The sequence below is a fragment of the Phalaenopsis equestris genome, unplaced genomic scaffold, assembly GCF_001263595.1.
Source record: "Phalaenopsis equestris unplaced genomic scaffold, ASM126359v1 Scaffold000413, whole genome shotgun sequence".
Classification (NCBI taxonomy): Eukaryota; Viridiplantae; Streptophyta; class Magnoliopsida; order Asparagales; family Orchidaceae; genus Phalaenopsis; species Phalaenopsis equestris.
In genome coordinates, this window is record NW_018164854.1 from 858102 (window position 1) to 869988 (window position 11887).

At 34.1% G+C, this 11887-nt stretch overlaps 1 protein-coding gene and 1 long non-coding RNA gene across 5 annotated transcripts in view; both read right to left on the bottom strand.

The window, feature by feature from the left end:
- The window catches only part of LOC110027063, a 53986-nt gene extending 50395 nt beyond the window's left edge, over positions 1-3591 (bottom strand). For 3 of the 4 annotated variants that reach the window (XR_002294297.1, XR_002294299.1, XR_002294296.1), the window contains exon 1: positions 3096-3591. This is a non-coding gene — a long non-coding RNA (uncharacterized LOC110027063). The remainder of the gene's footprint in view (positions 1-3095) is intronic. The other variant, XR_002294298.1, reaches the window with a different exon arrangement.
- Positions 3592-5740: 2149 nt separating this feature from the next.
- On the bottom strand, positions 5741-11678 carry LOC110027098 (cytochrome b5-like). The gene is made up of 4 exons (XM_020728383.1): positions 11563-11678; positions 11362-11456; positions 6977-7043; positions 5741-6116 (listed from the first exon to the last, which is right to left on the bottom strand). Exons 2-4 carry the CDS (start codon positions 11446-11448, stop codon positions 5866-5868), a joined length of 405 nt encoding a protein of 134 aa, XP_020584042.1. The 5' UTR covers positions 11449-11456; positions 11563-11678; the 3' UTR covers positions 5741-5865.
- Between the last annotated feature and the right edge of the window lie 209 nt (positions 11679-11887).

Sequence of the window (11887 nt, forward strand, 5' to 3'; positions counted from 1 at the left end):
TCACTTGCTAAACCCCTTAGAACTACTATATTTATCTTCAATATGGCACGGTGCTCTTTGATCCCTCTAAGAACTACATCATTATTGGCAGCCTCCAATACTTGCTTAAACGATAAATAGTTGGCTCAGTTCATGCACCAACCGTATCAATGATCATTTGACTACCTTTAAATATGTCTATGCTATTTATGTGGGATCCCAGATCATGGCCTTGTTCTATATTGTCATTCTTTCTTCACCATTCACGTGTTCTTTGATGTATATTATGTATGATAAAGTATTTGCCTTCACCAATATTTATCTTATTTACCTTGGCTTCAGTCTTATTTCATAGAGCTCTAACAAGCGACGCATTGTGGTCACTCATCCATTGATGTTGAGTATCTTTTTTTTTTTTTTGGCAACAACTACGAATGAGTTTTCGTTGGATCTCTTATCTTCTTAGTGAACTAGATTTTGATCTACCCAACAATCAATGATTTATTAAGTTTAATGTTAGTGATATGAAGTTATTATTCAAGCTTGTACTTTTGAAAGACTTATAGTTTTCTTATAATCATTATGAACATTAGTGAAGTTCGATTTTACCACTTCTTAAAATTATTAAATTTCTTAATAACCCTTTTCTATCTCCTCGTTCCGTCACCAAGTCCCCCTATTAGTGTATAATTTATTTCTACACTGATAAAACTTCTACAATATTCCTCTAAATAAAACTAGTTATCCTAACCATATCAAGTTTTACTCAATTATGGCATACAATTTGCTTATCTTAGCAACATATCTCTTTTATCCCATGCATTCAAGCTTTTACCTTATCAGTCCTTTGCATTCACCATTGTCGTTCATCTTAACAATGAAGAACGCCCCCCTCCTCCTTTATTTATTTGTTTTATACATAGATCAGGCCCTATTACTCACACAAACATGAACCCCATTTAAAAAGTTAAGTCTTTCTAGAATATTCTTCCACTTGAAGCGCCTACTTGTATTTTGGATCCACCCCTCATATTTATCCATCATGATATATCAAACTGTCCTTCCTCTTATACAATCTCATTAGTATCCCTCTGCGTCTCTTTTCAATCACATGTGGATCATCCACAATACACCCACTACCTACATTCCTTATTGGTCTCAAAATGTGCATCCCCTCTCCACTACAACCAAACTTATGCTATCCTTTATTCATGACCCTACCCCAAACACCGATATCATTCTGTCTCACTCCCCTCCACCACCTATAACTAAAATCCCTTCAATTGTTAAGAAAAAAAATTGCTACCTCAACCTTTGATGCCTCTCCACCTTTGATAATTGTCACCATATCCAAAAAGAATATCCAAATGCTAATTGCTAAAAAGAACATTGCCATGCGATTTACTACCTTCAGTGAACTTTCCAAACTTGGGACTTGGCCATCAAGGACCCATGCGCATCAAGAAAACGCCAAAAAGTGTGATGCTCTTGTTCAGAATGGAACATGAGATTAATTTCAGCAATCCAATGCAAAATCTTATCGACTAAATGTTCCTTTTGCATATTAAGGTTTAATTGAAGGATCAAGTGACAGGTACAAGACTTACCTAATTGTAAGTAGATTTCATATGAGCCAAAGAATTGACAATCATAATTCGTTCAGTCCAGCAGTCAATCCCATCACTATTAAATTTATTCTTAGTTTTGATGTTGGTCATGATTGAACTTTTCGGTAACTAGATATAAATAATATTTTTCTCCGTTGTATCCTTTATGAGGATGTATTCATCATGAAACCCCGGAGATTCCTTGATCACAATCATCCTTATCATAAGAAAACTCCTTAAGCTTAGGTTACCTCGGGTTTCACCAACTCTAAGACAGTCACGTTCTATTTATCTTCAACAACAATTGTTTATCTTCTGTTTTATGTTGACAATATTGTAATCGCACGCAATCATGACAAAGTTGTAATCTAAATCCTTCTTTATAGATTCCGCCTCAAGGATTTAGACAAATGGCTTACTTTCAAAAAGTTGTAGTCATTCCCAGCTCTTAAGGCTTATTTCTATCATAATGCCATTACACAAACAATTTGCTAACTCGAGCATGCATAACAATGCAAAAATCCCTTGTTAACCCTCTTAGCATTACTCATATACTTATCTTCAATCTGACATGATGCTCTTTGATACCTCTAAGAACTACATCATTACTGGCAGCCACCAATACTCTCTTAAACGATAAATAAGTTGGCTCGGTTCATGCACCAACCTATCAATGACCATTTGAATACCTTTAAAATACGTCTATGCTATTTATGTGGGACCCGAAATCATGCCATTGTCCTATATTGCCACTCTTTCTTTACCATTCATGTGTTCTTTGGTGTGTATTAGAAAATGTATGATATAGATTTCACCTTCACCAATATTTATTTTATTTACCTTAGTTGTGGTCTTATTTCATGGAGCTCTAAAGAGTGATGTGTTGTGGTTCCTCGTCTATTGATGTTAAGTATCATTTTTCTTTTGGCAACAACTCAAATGAGCTTTTGTTGGTTCTCCTATCTACTTAGTGACTAGTTTTTTATCTACCCAACAATAACTAATCTATTAAGATAGTGTTGGTGACACGAAGTTATGTTCCAATCTTGTATTTCACTCCCGTATAGTGAAAAAGTTTAACATGCCACGATGCCACCCTCTAGTGACTCATTCCTCTTCTACAAACTAAATGGCCACCAAACCAACAATTTCTTCTCCTGATGGCCAAGATTGGACTCCACTTTCCGAGCACCATCTTGTAGAAGCAGGATAAAACAAATGCAAAAGAAAATTTGCTAAGTGGCGGCAGCAAGGCATCCAGGCCGTCTAGCTTGGCACACACGGATCAAAAGCCTCAAGAACAAATCAAGTCGGCCCATTATACCAACATGGAAAGGCAGCCCCATATGGATACTCCATGACTCAAATTTAATGTTTAGGAAGGCAATTAGAATCAAGAAAGTATTGATCTAAATACTTTATAAATATTTCCTTTCTTCACATTTCCCTGTAAATTTCAAAATGTATCCAGAGCCGCATAAACAATGAAAAGGTAATAAGAGTTTCTACCTTGTCATCTCCACATCCTTTCTCTTCAGAGAATACAATGAAAAGCATCCCACGCAGTTCATCAGCCGCAGAAAATGGCAAGATCAAAAGGAATGCTAGAGGAGCTTTGGCTTGCAACAAAACTTTCCATATTCCCCAACAGACATTCATACATAGGAAGGGTCCCATAAAAAATAGCAGCAATGAGTAATTAATGAACCGGATCAGAACCATTAATACCTTGATATGAAGAAGATCGACAAAGTACAGAACATAAGAATCCCCAAGTCACCTTCCTCGTCTACTCTTTCCGGCCGCTATCCGTCTACCATCGCCGTTTCATCTGGTTTTCATAATCCGAAGTGCTATAAATATAAAAATCAAATTTTAGTTATTAGATATGTAAATACATAAAATATTGTGAGGTATGTATGCAAATTTTCCTCTGATTTATGTACACCCTCACCAGGCCTTTAATTATCATTTATATTTTTTTTCTTTCTAAAATATCATTATTTTTTCATACTTATATTATTAGGGTCTTTTTATTTATTTCATACTTATTTAGTTTATATGTAAGTATATATTATTTTAAAATTTATGCATACGTAAATATTATGGTGTCTTGTCAAATTTGTGTTTGTATACTTGTGTGGTGTTGATATATAATAACTTGGGACTCAATAAATGGTCATTCTCACTTTACAAGTTCTTTGAAGCCTTATAAAAGAGGAGAAAATTTTTCATAAAGAAATTGAATGAGGCTTTGCGTGTGGACTCCAGTAATATGTCGTCACATGTGCTACATCGCAGATGTTATTGAGGGGTTATTAAAATAAAATTGCGAAGGTTATTGGGGGTAATTGCAAAAGTTATTGAAGTGGAACCGCAAATGTTATTGAGGGTTATTGCGGGGTTATTGAAGTAGAACTACGAAGGTTATTTGTGGATTGTTGCAAGGGTTTTTCAAGTTGAACTTCGAAGGTTATTGGGGGTTATTGCAACTTTATTAGAGTTAATACATGTTGTGAAAAATGACGACAATAAAGCGAAAAATCGGATCGAGAAAAATTCGCAAGCAGAAAAGCACACTCTCTCCTCTCCTCCTTTTCTTCTCTCTCTCTCTCTCTCTCTCTACCGGAGAGTTTCAAACCGAAGCACGCCAGAAGAAGAACCTGAAAAGTCACCAATGTCAAAGAGGGATAATAAGGGGAGCTAGCATGCCTCTCTCTCTCTCTCTCTCTCTCTCTCTAGCGGAGAGCTTCAAACCGAAGCATGCCAGAAGAAGAACCTGGAAAGTCACCAATGACAAAGAGGGATAATAAGGAGAGCTAGCATGTTTGTTTATTAATTTCATCATGTCATTAGACTCATTAAATAATTAATCAAATAATTAATGAAATCCATTAATTATTTCATTTTCTCTTATGCAGCAACTCATAGAAGAAATTAAAAACAATTAATTTCGAGTATCAAATCCAATTTGTTGTCAAACATGAGAAATGTCAATTTGAACAGTGAACCAGTTTCCATATTCGCAACAATACACCAATAACCCCCTAATAACCCTCCCAATAACATATTCGGTTCCACTCCAACAACCTCCACGGTTCTACTCCAATAACTTCTGCGGATTCACTTTAATATTTTTTAAGTGTGTATGGTGTATCACACGTGACGGTATATTATTGAAGTCCGCACGCAGAGCTATATCCGGACTCCGCATGGAAAATTTTCTCTTATAAAAGAGACATGAGAAGGATCTTCATTTCACCAAATCTTCGCAACCATACTAAAGAGACATGAGAATCAGAAGTGTAATGCACAATCAAACCCTTGAGTCTAGTTGCCTGAGTAGCATTACCAAGTCTCACTAAACTAGAAATTTAGAGTAGCAAAATTGAATCAACTCTCTTTGGTCAACACAACTAAATTCTCGCTCTCTCAATAAAAAAAGTCAGAAGTGGCGACCATATGATTCAACTATAACTTACATACCAAACAATCTAGTGTGGTTGGCACATTTTCACCTAACAAACTTCTGCACAAGAAGTGCTTTTACGATGACTGGGGTAGCTGCACTTAAGCATGGAAATTAAAACGAGATAGTCATACAATAATTATTTAAAAATAAGTTGGAATTCAATTTTTCCTGGTTGAAAATTCATTGCTCATTTTTTATCAAGCTCGATACAAGTCAAAGAAGAACAAAGCCAATTCAAACTTCTCACTACAATTGGAAAAAGGTATACATATTTGAACAGCTTCCTAGAATTTAAAACGTATATTGTCAATAAATTTTATCATACATTAATTGATTTCAATGGCAAGATAGACGGCCAAATAAAACATTACATATATACCACACAATTATTATGTATTTACAAATCTAACATCTAAACATAAATCTTTAACATCACATCAAAAATACCATCATTACCGTCTTTTAAAAGTAAACTACACATTTTCAAGCATAAATCTATCACATCAAAATCTTATGATGTAAATATCAAGCTTTGGTGTTAGATATGCAATGACATAAGATATGAATGGTATGTATGTAAATTTCCTTACAAAAATGATAAGAATGCCAAATTAAATCCATTTATTTAACATGTCCCTTGGATTTTTAAGACCTTAAAAGGCTCTTTCCTATCGTAATAAAAAATAGAAGCATTCATTCTTTTAACGCATCAAGTCTATTTCAAAGCAGTCACAAATCAATGACAAAATCTAGTTAAACAACTAGTTTTAGTTGAAATCCTGAAACTGCTTCTCCTCTTGCAAAGCTTCACTCAGCTTTGGTGTAGTATCTGACAGCAAGGGCAAGGCCAAGTATCAAGATAGGCACCAGGAACTGCAGTATCTTGATGACAAAGTCCGAGGTCTTGTCGGGATTGTAGGGAGGTTGCTCCGGCAGTGCAAAGGAGTGCTTCACCGGAATCGTTGAGGCGTCGATCTTTCCTATGCAATATTTGTCCATCATATCTCTTGCGGAGTCACTGTGACCCACATCTTCAAAATCATTGGTTGCATCTTTCCCTGCAAAATAATCCCAAATTAAGATTTCATGCATGAATTATAATCATGGAAGATTGACATACATACCATTCAAGTTTGATATAATTAATTGCATATCTAACACCTAAACTTCAATTTTACATACATGCCACCTTCCCTATGCATGAAAATGTGTGCTCCGCTTTTTGAAAGTTAAAATGGTAATATTTTTTATGTTATATGAAAGATTTGGGTGGTATAACAGTTAAAAGATATGTAAATACATAAGAATTGGGTTGTATGTAGGTAAATTCCCCTATAATCTTTCATGCATGGATTACATGTTAATCTATATGGTAGATTTATGGTTGGATTGGATTTTAGTTTGCTCCTATGAATGCCAAGATGTTGGATCTGGTTCATCATAGAAATCATTAGAAACAAGAAGTATTGTACGAATCTTTATAGGAAGATTTACATAGATGCCACTCAATCCCTATATATTTATATATCTAACACCTAAACTTCAATTTTTACATATATGCCGCCTTAAGTGTGTATTAAAGGATCTATTTCACTTTTTAAAAGCTAAAATAGTAGTATTTTTTATGTGATATGAAAGATTTAGTATGGTATAAATATAAAAAATAACATTTAGATGTTAGATCTGTAAATGCATATGAATTGGGTATGCATGTAAATGTCCTATCTTTAGAATGCATGCTAGAATACTAGGTAATAGCAAAAGTTTGTGTTACAACTTAAATTAGATCTTAAACTTAGAACACTGTTTAGATTAATAACGCAAATTATTGATGAAAACTTTCGCACGAAATTAAAAAAAAAAAAAGGTTCAGGGTTAAAATGCTTAATAAAATAAGTAAAATTCATGGGGCTCTTACTAGTAGCTGCTAACAGGACTTCATCACCACCAGGATGCTCATCCATAAATGGAGTCACATCATAAACCTGAAGAGAAAGAATAAAGCAAAAAAGAAGGGGAAAAATTAGTATTTCGACATGCATTTCTGACCAGTGCGGGCATAAGAGTAGGAAGTGCTTATTATTCTGTTGGGAAAGAGCGATGCTTGGGGTCTGGGAACACGCATCCAAGTCTTCAAACCAACTGTGGTTAAGTCATGATTACTAAACTAGCGTTCAATGCCTCAAGTTCTCAGATTCTAAAATGCTATGTGCATGTCAGCAAGTTAATTTACATTGTACAAATTCAAAAATGAAGGAACTAAAAAAATGTCAAAAAAGAAGTGCAAATATTCACTTTCTTCCTCTTTCTTCTGAGCTCTTGAAATTTTTGGCACATTTTATCAAACAAGCCTTAAAGAGGCCAACAACGTGAATGTAAATTTTCTTCAGCGGTTGGGTCATTAATTTGCATTGACATTTTGGGCATTTGAGAGAGGAGAGTTAGAAAAATAGAAATAGAGGAAATCATAAGATAAATCTTATTGTACTTCACTTTTCATTTAGTTAAAATCACCATGATAATGTGTGGCTGTGTAGGTTTGCTTAGGCTAAACTACATAAATTTTAGTGCCTATTCTCTAGTGCTTGATCTCTTTTGTGTATATTTTTTAGTTCATCATGCTTTTCCTAACAACTAGTTTCAGAGTGGGGTTATATAATGAATACTATGACCATAAAGTTTGAGATTAAGAAATTAATTTAAAGGCTAAAAGAATGTTGAGATTCCAGAGAACCAAGATATGTGGTCTATTCTAGTCTAGGAAGGAATTGTGGAGGCACTCATGGGACACGTAGATATGCTTGATATGATGAGTAAAAATGCAAAGCAAAGAAAGATTAAAAATTTTCCTTGACAATCCATATATATTTGGCAGACGAGATCCTGATGGATGTTGTAAAAGAAACAATTGTTGAGGATCTAGGCCTCAAGCATGACTATTCCTGCAATAACCACAAGCCTCTCAAACAAACTTAATTAACAACATAGGTTGTATTTACTGAAGTCACTAATAAATCAAATCTCGATGCTTTTAATTTCATTGATCAATATTTGAGAAAAAATAATGTCATTGTCCATAATGAAGATCATGATTTGTTGTTATCATGTTCTTTACCTTCCTCTTATAAGAATTTTCATGACAATGCGATATGAAATAGATACAATCAACTAATAAATAAAAATAATTCTTTTATTTTCTAATGATCTTATTTCTAAATTTGTGGGCGATGAAAATTCAATAAAAGAATTGACATGAATATAAGTCATATCAACATTTTTAATCTTTAGAACTATTTTAATCTTGTTGTTATCACTTGTGTTCAGATAGAAGGGGGATTAACCCAATACTTTCTTATTTCAATTGGATTACATCAGGGATTAGCTTTAAGCCCGTATCTTTTAGGAGGTCTCTTACAATTTTTAAGTCAAGATGCTTTATAAGCGAGTATGATGTTTATTCCTTTAGGATTGGCGATCGTAAAGAATTGATTTAAAATGTCGCACATAGGTGATCCATTTATAATAACATATTGATAATCTAATCACTAAAAGGAAGATAGTTTAATGTTCTTTATTCACTAAATTTTTTTCTCCTGTAATTTTGTTTTGAAATCAATTTAAAAAAGATTTATTTTAAAACAAATCTTGATTAAGTTCCAACAATTTTGGCATGATTAAAATTTACCTGGGCTCAATATATTTCCCCACCAAAAATCTATATATATATATATATATATATAGCATATATATATATATAGCATATCACTATAACTGACCTTTATAAAGTGAAATGCACATTTTCATGCATACGTTATAAAATCAAAATGTTACAAATGTAAATATCAAAGCTTAGGTATTAGAAATGTAAATACAAAAGAATTGTGTGTTATGCATGCAAATTTACCAATAATAATGGTGGAAGAATTCCCTGTATTCACCCCCATATGGAATACTTAATAATGACACAGAGAGGTAGCAAAATGGCTATCCCAGCCTTTGGATGTACAATCTAATACACATACACAACCTTCCTATACATTTGCATCTTAATTGCTAGAGGAGCAAAACAACAACTTTTTCATACATACTAAGATTCATATTGATTTAACTTTTACCGGCGCCAAGCTTTTGTGAGGAAAAAATCTAAATCGAGTATAAATTTAAAGATGTATGACATCAAGGAATAAAATTTTTGTTAATGAAATAAAATCCGTTAATCATCTGCTAGCATAATGTTTGTAATGCTGAATTCAGTAATTATTGGGTAGAATGATGCTGAGCTTTGATAATCCTTGATAGAAAAATGTTAGCAAGGTTAAATTATAATATGTTTTTAATAAAATAAGTTCATGATTCCAAATTTAGCAAGTTCTTAAATAGAATAATGCTAACAAAGTTGAACTAGGATAGATTTGAATTTATAATCTGAAATGCTATGAAGATCCCGGAGAGGACAATAATCATGATGAACTAGTTGCCTCAAAGTATTGGCTGAAACAATAATCACATTTTCGCAAGAGGTGCAATCACCATGGCTATCACAAAAAGGTGGTTGCAAAGATGGCCAATGTTTGGCAGCCTTAACGGGGCTGATCAACATACTTTAATCCATCAAATAACCATACTTTTCACTTACCTTAAACTAGTTCAAAAAGGAAAGAAAAGAAAGGGGGCATGAAAATCACCATGACGTTGATAAACTTTGATACCTTTTAGCACAGATCTATTAGAGTCTGGTGGATTCTTAGTTATGGCAAACTTGATGGGGGATTTCCTTAGTCCGGTTGATGGCATAACTAAAGAAGATAAATTCATGGGTGGACCTAGTGAATCAGGCGATGTAGTCTTAAAAGGATTCCATCTCCTTCTATTTGAAGCTAAGTAGAGCATAACATATCTTCCAGAACCTCTGAGAGGAAAAGAATTAGGCGATAAATTATAGAGATAGCTCATCGAAGTGGTGGATGCTACAAATAGAAAGATGAGAGAACCACTAGTGCACTGAGTCTTTAAGAGTCATCAGGAAAACTTGAAACAAACAAAATTGGAGGAAACGATCAAGGGCATGATGTATAATTATCCATTATGTGCTTAATAAGAACATTTGTCATCTTATTGTAGTCTAGAGCTGTAGCCTTGAACTTCGACATAATTGGCTCTTCTAAGATCACCATATAGAAGGTGAAAGAGGAGAGAAATAATCAAGGAATTATAAACTGAAGCTCATCAAGAACACCACAAGCTACGGGCTAATTCTACCAATAAGATGTAGACGGGATTGTAGGTTCACCAAAGCCAAAAATTGCGTATTAACATTTGTAACAAGAGTGGCATGCATCAAAGCTTGTATCAAGAAATAGATCATTTCCTATAGCTCTCTAAACTAATTTTGGGTTAAAAAAGTCAATCCTGTAGAGTTGGAGCCCTTGCCCGGATGGTGCACTAAGTCATCATTATGACTAACAAGTAATATGAGCTACGGTGCAAGAGAACCTATAGGGTCTCCTTTAAATCCATTTTATGTTTTCCTTCAAGGTCGATAGTGTCAATGAGAACATTGAAATGATATGAACACTAAGTACTTTTGGGATAATAAATGGAAGATGCATGGAAGAGAACATGTTTAGAGAGTGATTTCCTTTGCAGGAAAACCAAACCAAATATGCACCAGAACTTCAAATGAGAACTTTAACTGAGTTATAACCATGCTTGAACTATACACAATCTATTTGCACTCGTGACTAAACAAATTTCAATAACCTATCTAACATAAACTGAAACAAAGCTACATCAGCTGTCTTAGTTTGAAACCCTAAATTTCTAGCTGATACAAATATGCCCCGGACAAAAACATCTAATATGAAGAAAGCTAATATCTATTGGCTCTAAATTAAGACTATCGTTTAGAATCCTCCAGCACCCACCTCCTCCATATATCTCCCTTTGAAACAAGATATTCCCTTTTTGAGTCATAATAGCTAACTATATACATAATAATTGCTTTAACGCTCTCTATAACATGTAAAGTGTTTATTTCCCAACAATCTCCTCCTTATCTAAACCAAACATCATTCCTATTTCAGATCGGAAGTAACTGCTTTGGAAAATCGCATGTAATTAACAAATGTGCCGACATAGATAGCTCTTTACCAGTATATGAATTAGCTTCTTTCATGTCCTTCTCAGATTTAGGAAATAAAGTCAAGATATTTAAGGAAAAAATACTTTAATTTAGCCTACAAAAATCCAAGCAAAACCAAGAACGGGATCCAAATATCAGATTTCCAAAGAAAAAATATCGACCTTTCCATCGATAATGAGCCAGCAATCCTTGGTGGCGCTGTGCTTGGAGACATCATCAAAGTGAAACAATTTCTGCTCTCCATCCATTTCTAGACCTGGAATGCAGCACTCCAGACCAAAGCAGTCATCATAGCAACCATAAAATTTAAATTTTTAGCAGAAATTATAGAAATTTTTTTCCGGAAGAAGGTGACACTTTACCTCTTTCACCGGCGCTTGAGATCGTCGCCCAATTGACAAAGTTGAAATTGAGCGTGTGGCTTCGGCGACCATCAATCCCATCCGCAGTAGCTCTAATTTATGGAGCATGTAGCCGGCACTCTCGCAGTTTAGTCGTCTAGCGTAAAATTACTAAAACTTCCTCCAAAATTTCCTTATTTCTTATATATATATTTCGGGCATTTACATACATACCACTCAATTCCTATGCTTTTACACTAATACATTTAAAAATATCATTATTTTGCCTTTAGAAACGTAAAATACACATTTTTACAGTAATGGCATACATGTAAAAATTAAAATT

What these genes read in the sequence shown, in the direction of transcription:
- LOC110027098 (XM_020728383.1), bottom strand. Translation starts at nt 11,448, where the DNA reads ATGGATGGAGAGCAGAAATTGTTTCACTTTGATGATGTCTCCAAGCAC. An exon ending in GGCTCATTATCGATGGAAAG is followed by an intron (nt 7,044 to 11,361) that starts GTCGATATTTTT and finishes CTTTCTCTTCAG; the next exon opens with GTTTATGATGTGACTCCATT. An exon ending in AGTCCTGTTAGCAGCTACTA is followed by an intron (nt 6,117 to 6,976) that starts GTAAGAGCCCCA and finishes ATTATTTTGCAG; the next exon opens with GGAAAGATGCAACCAATGAT.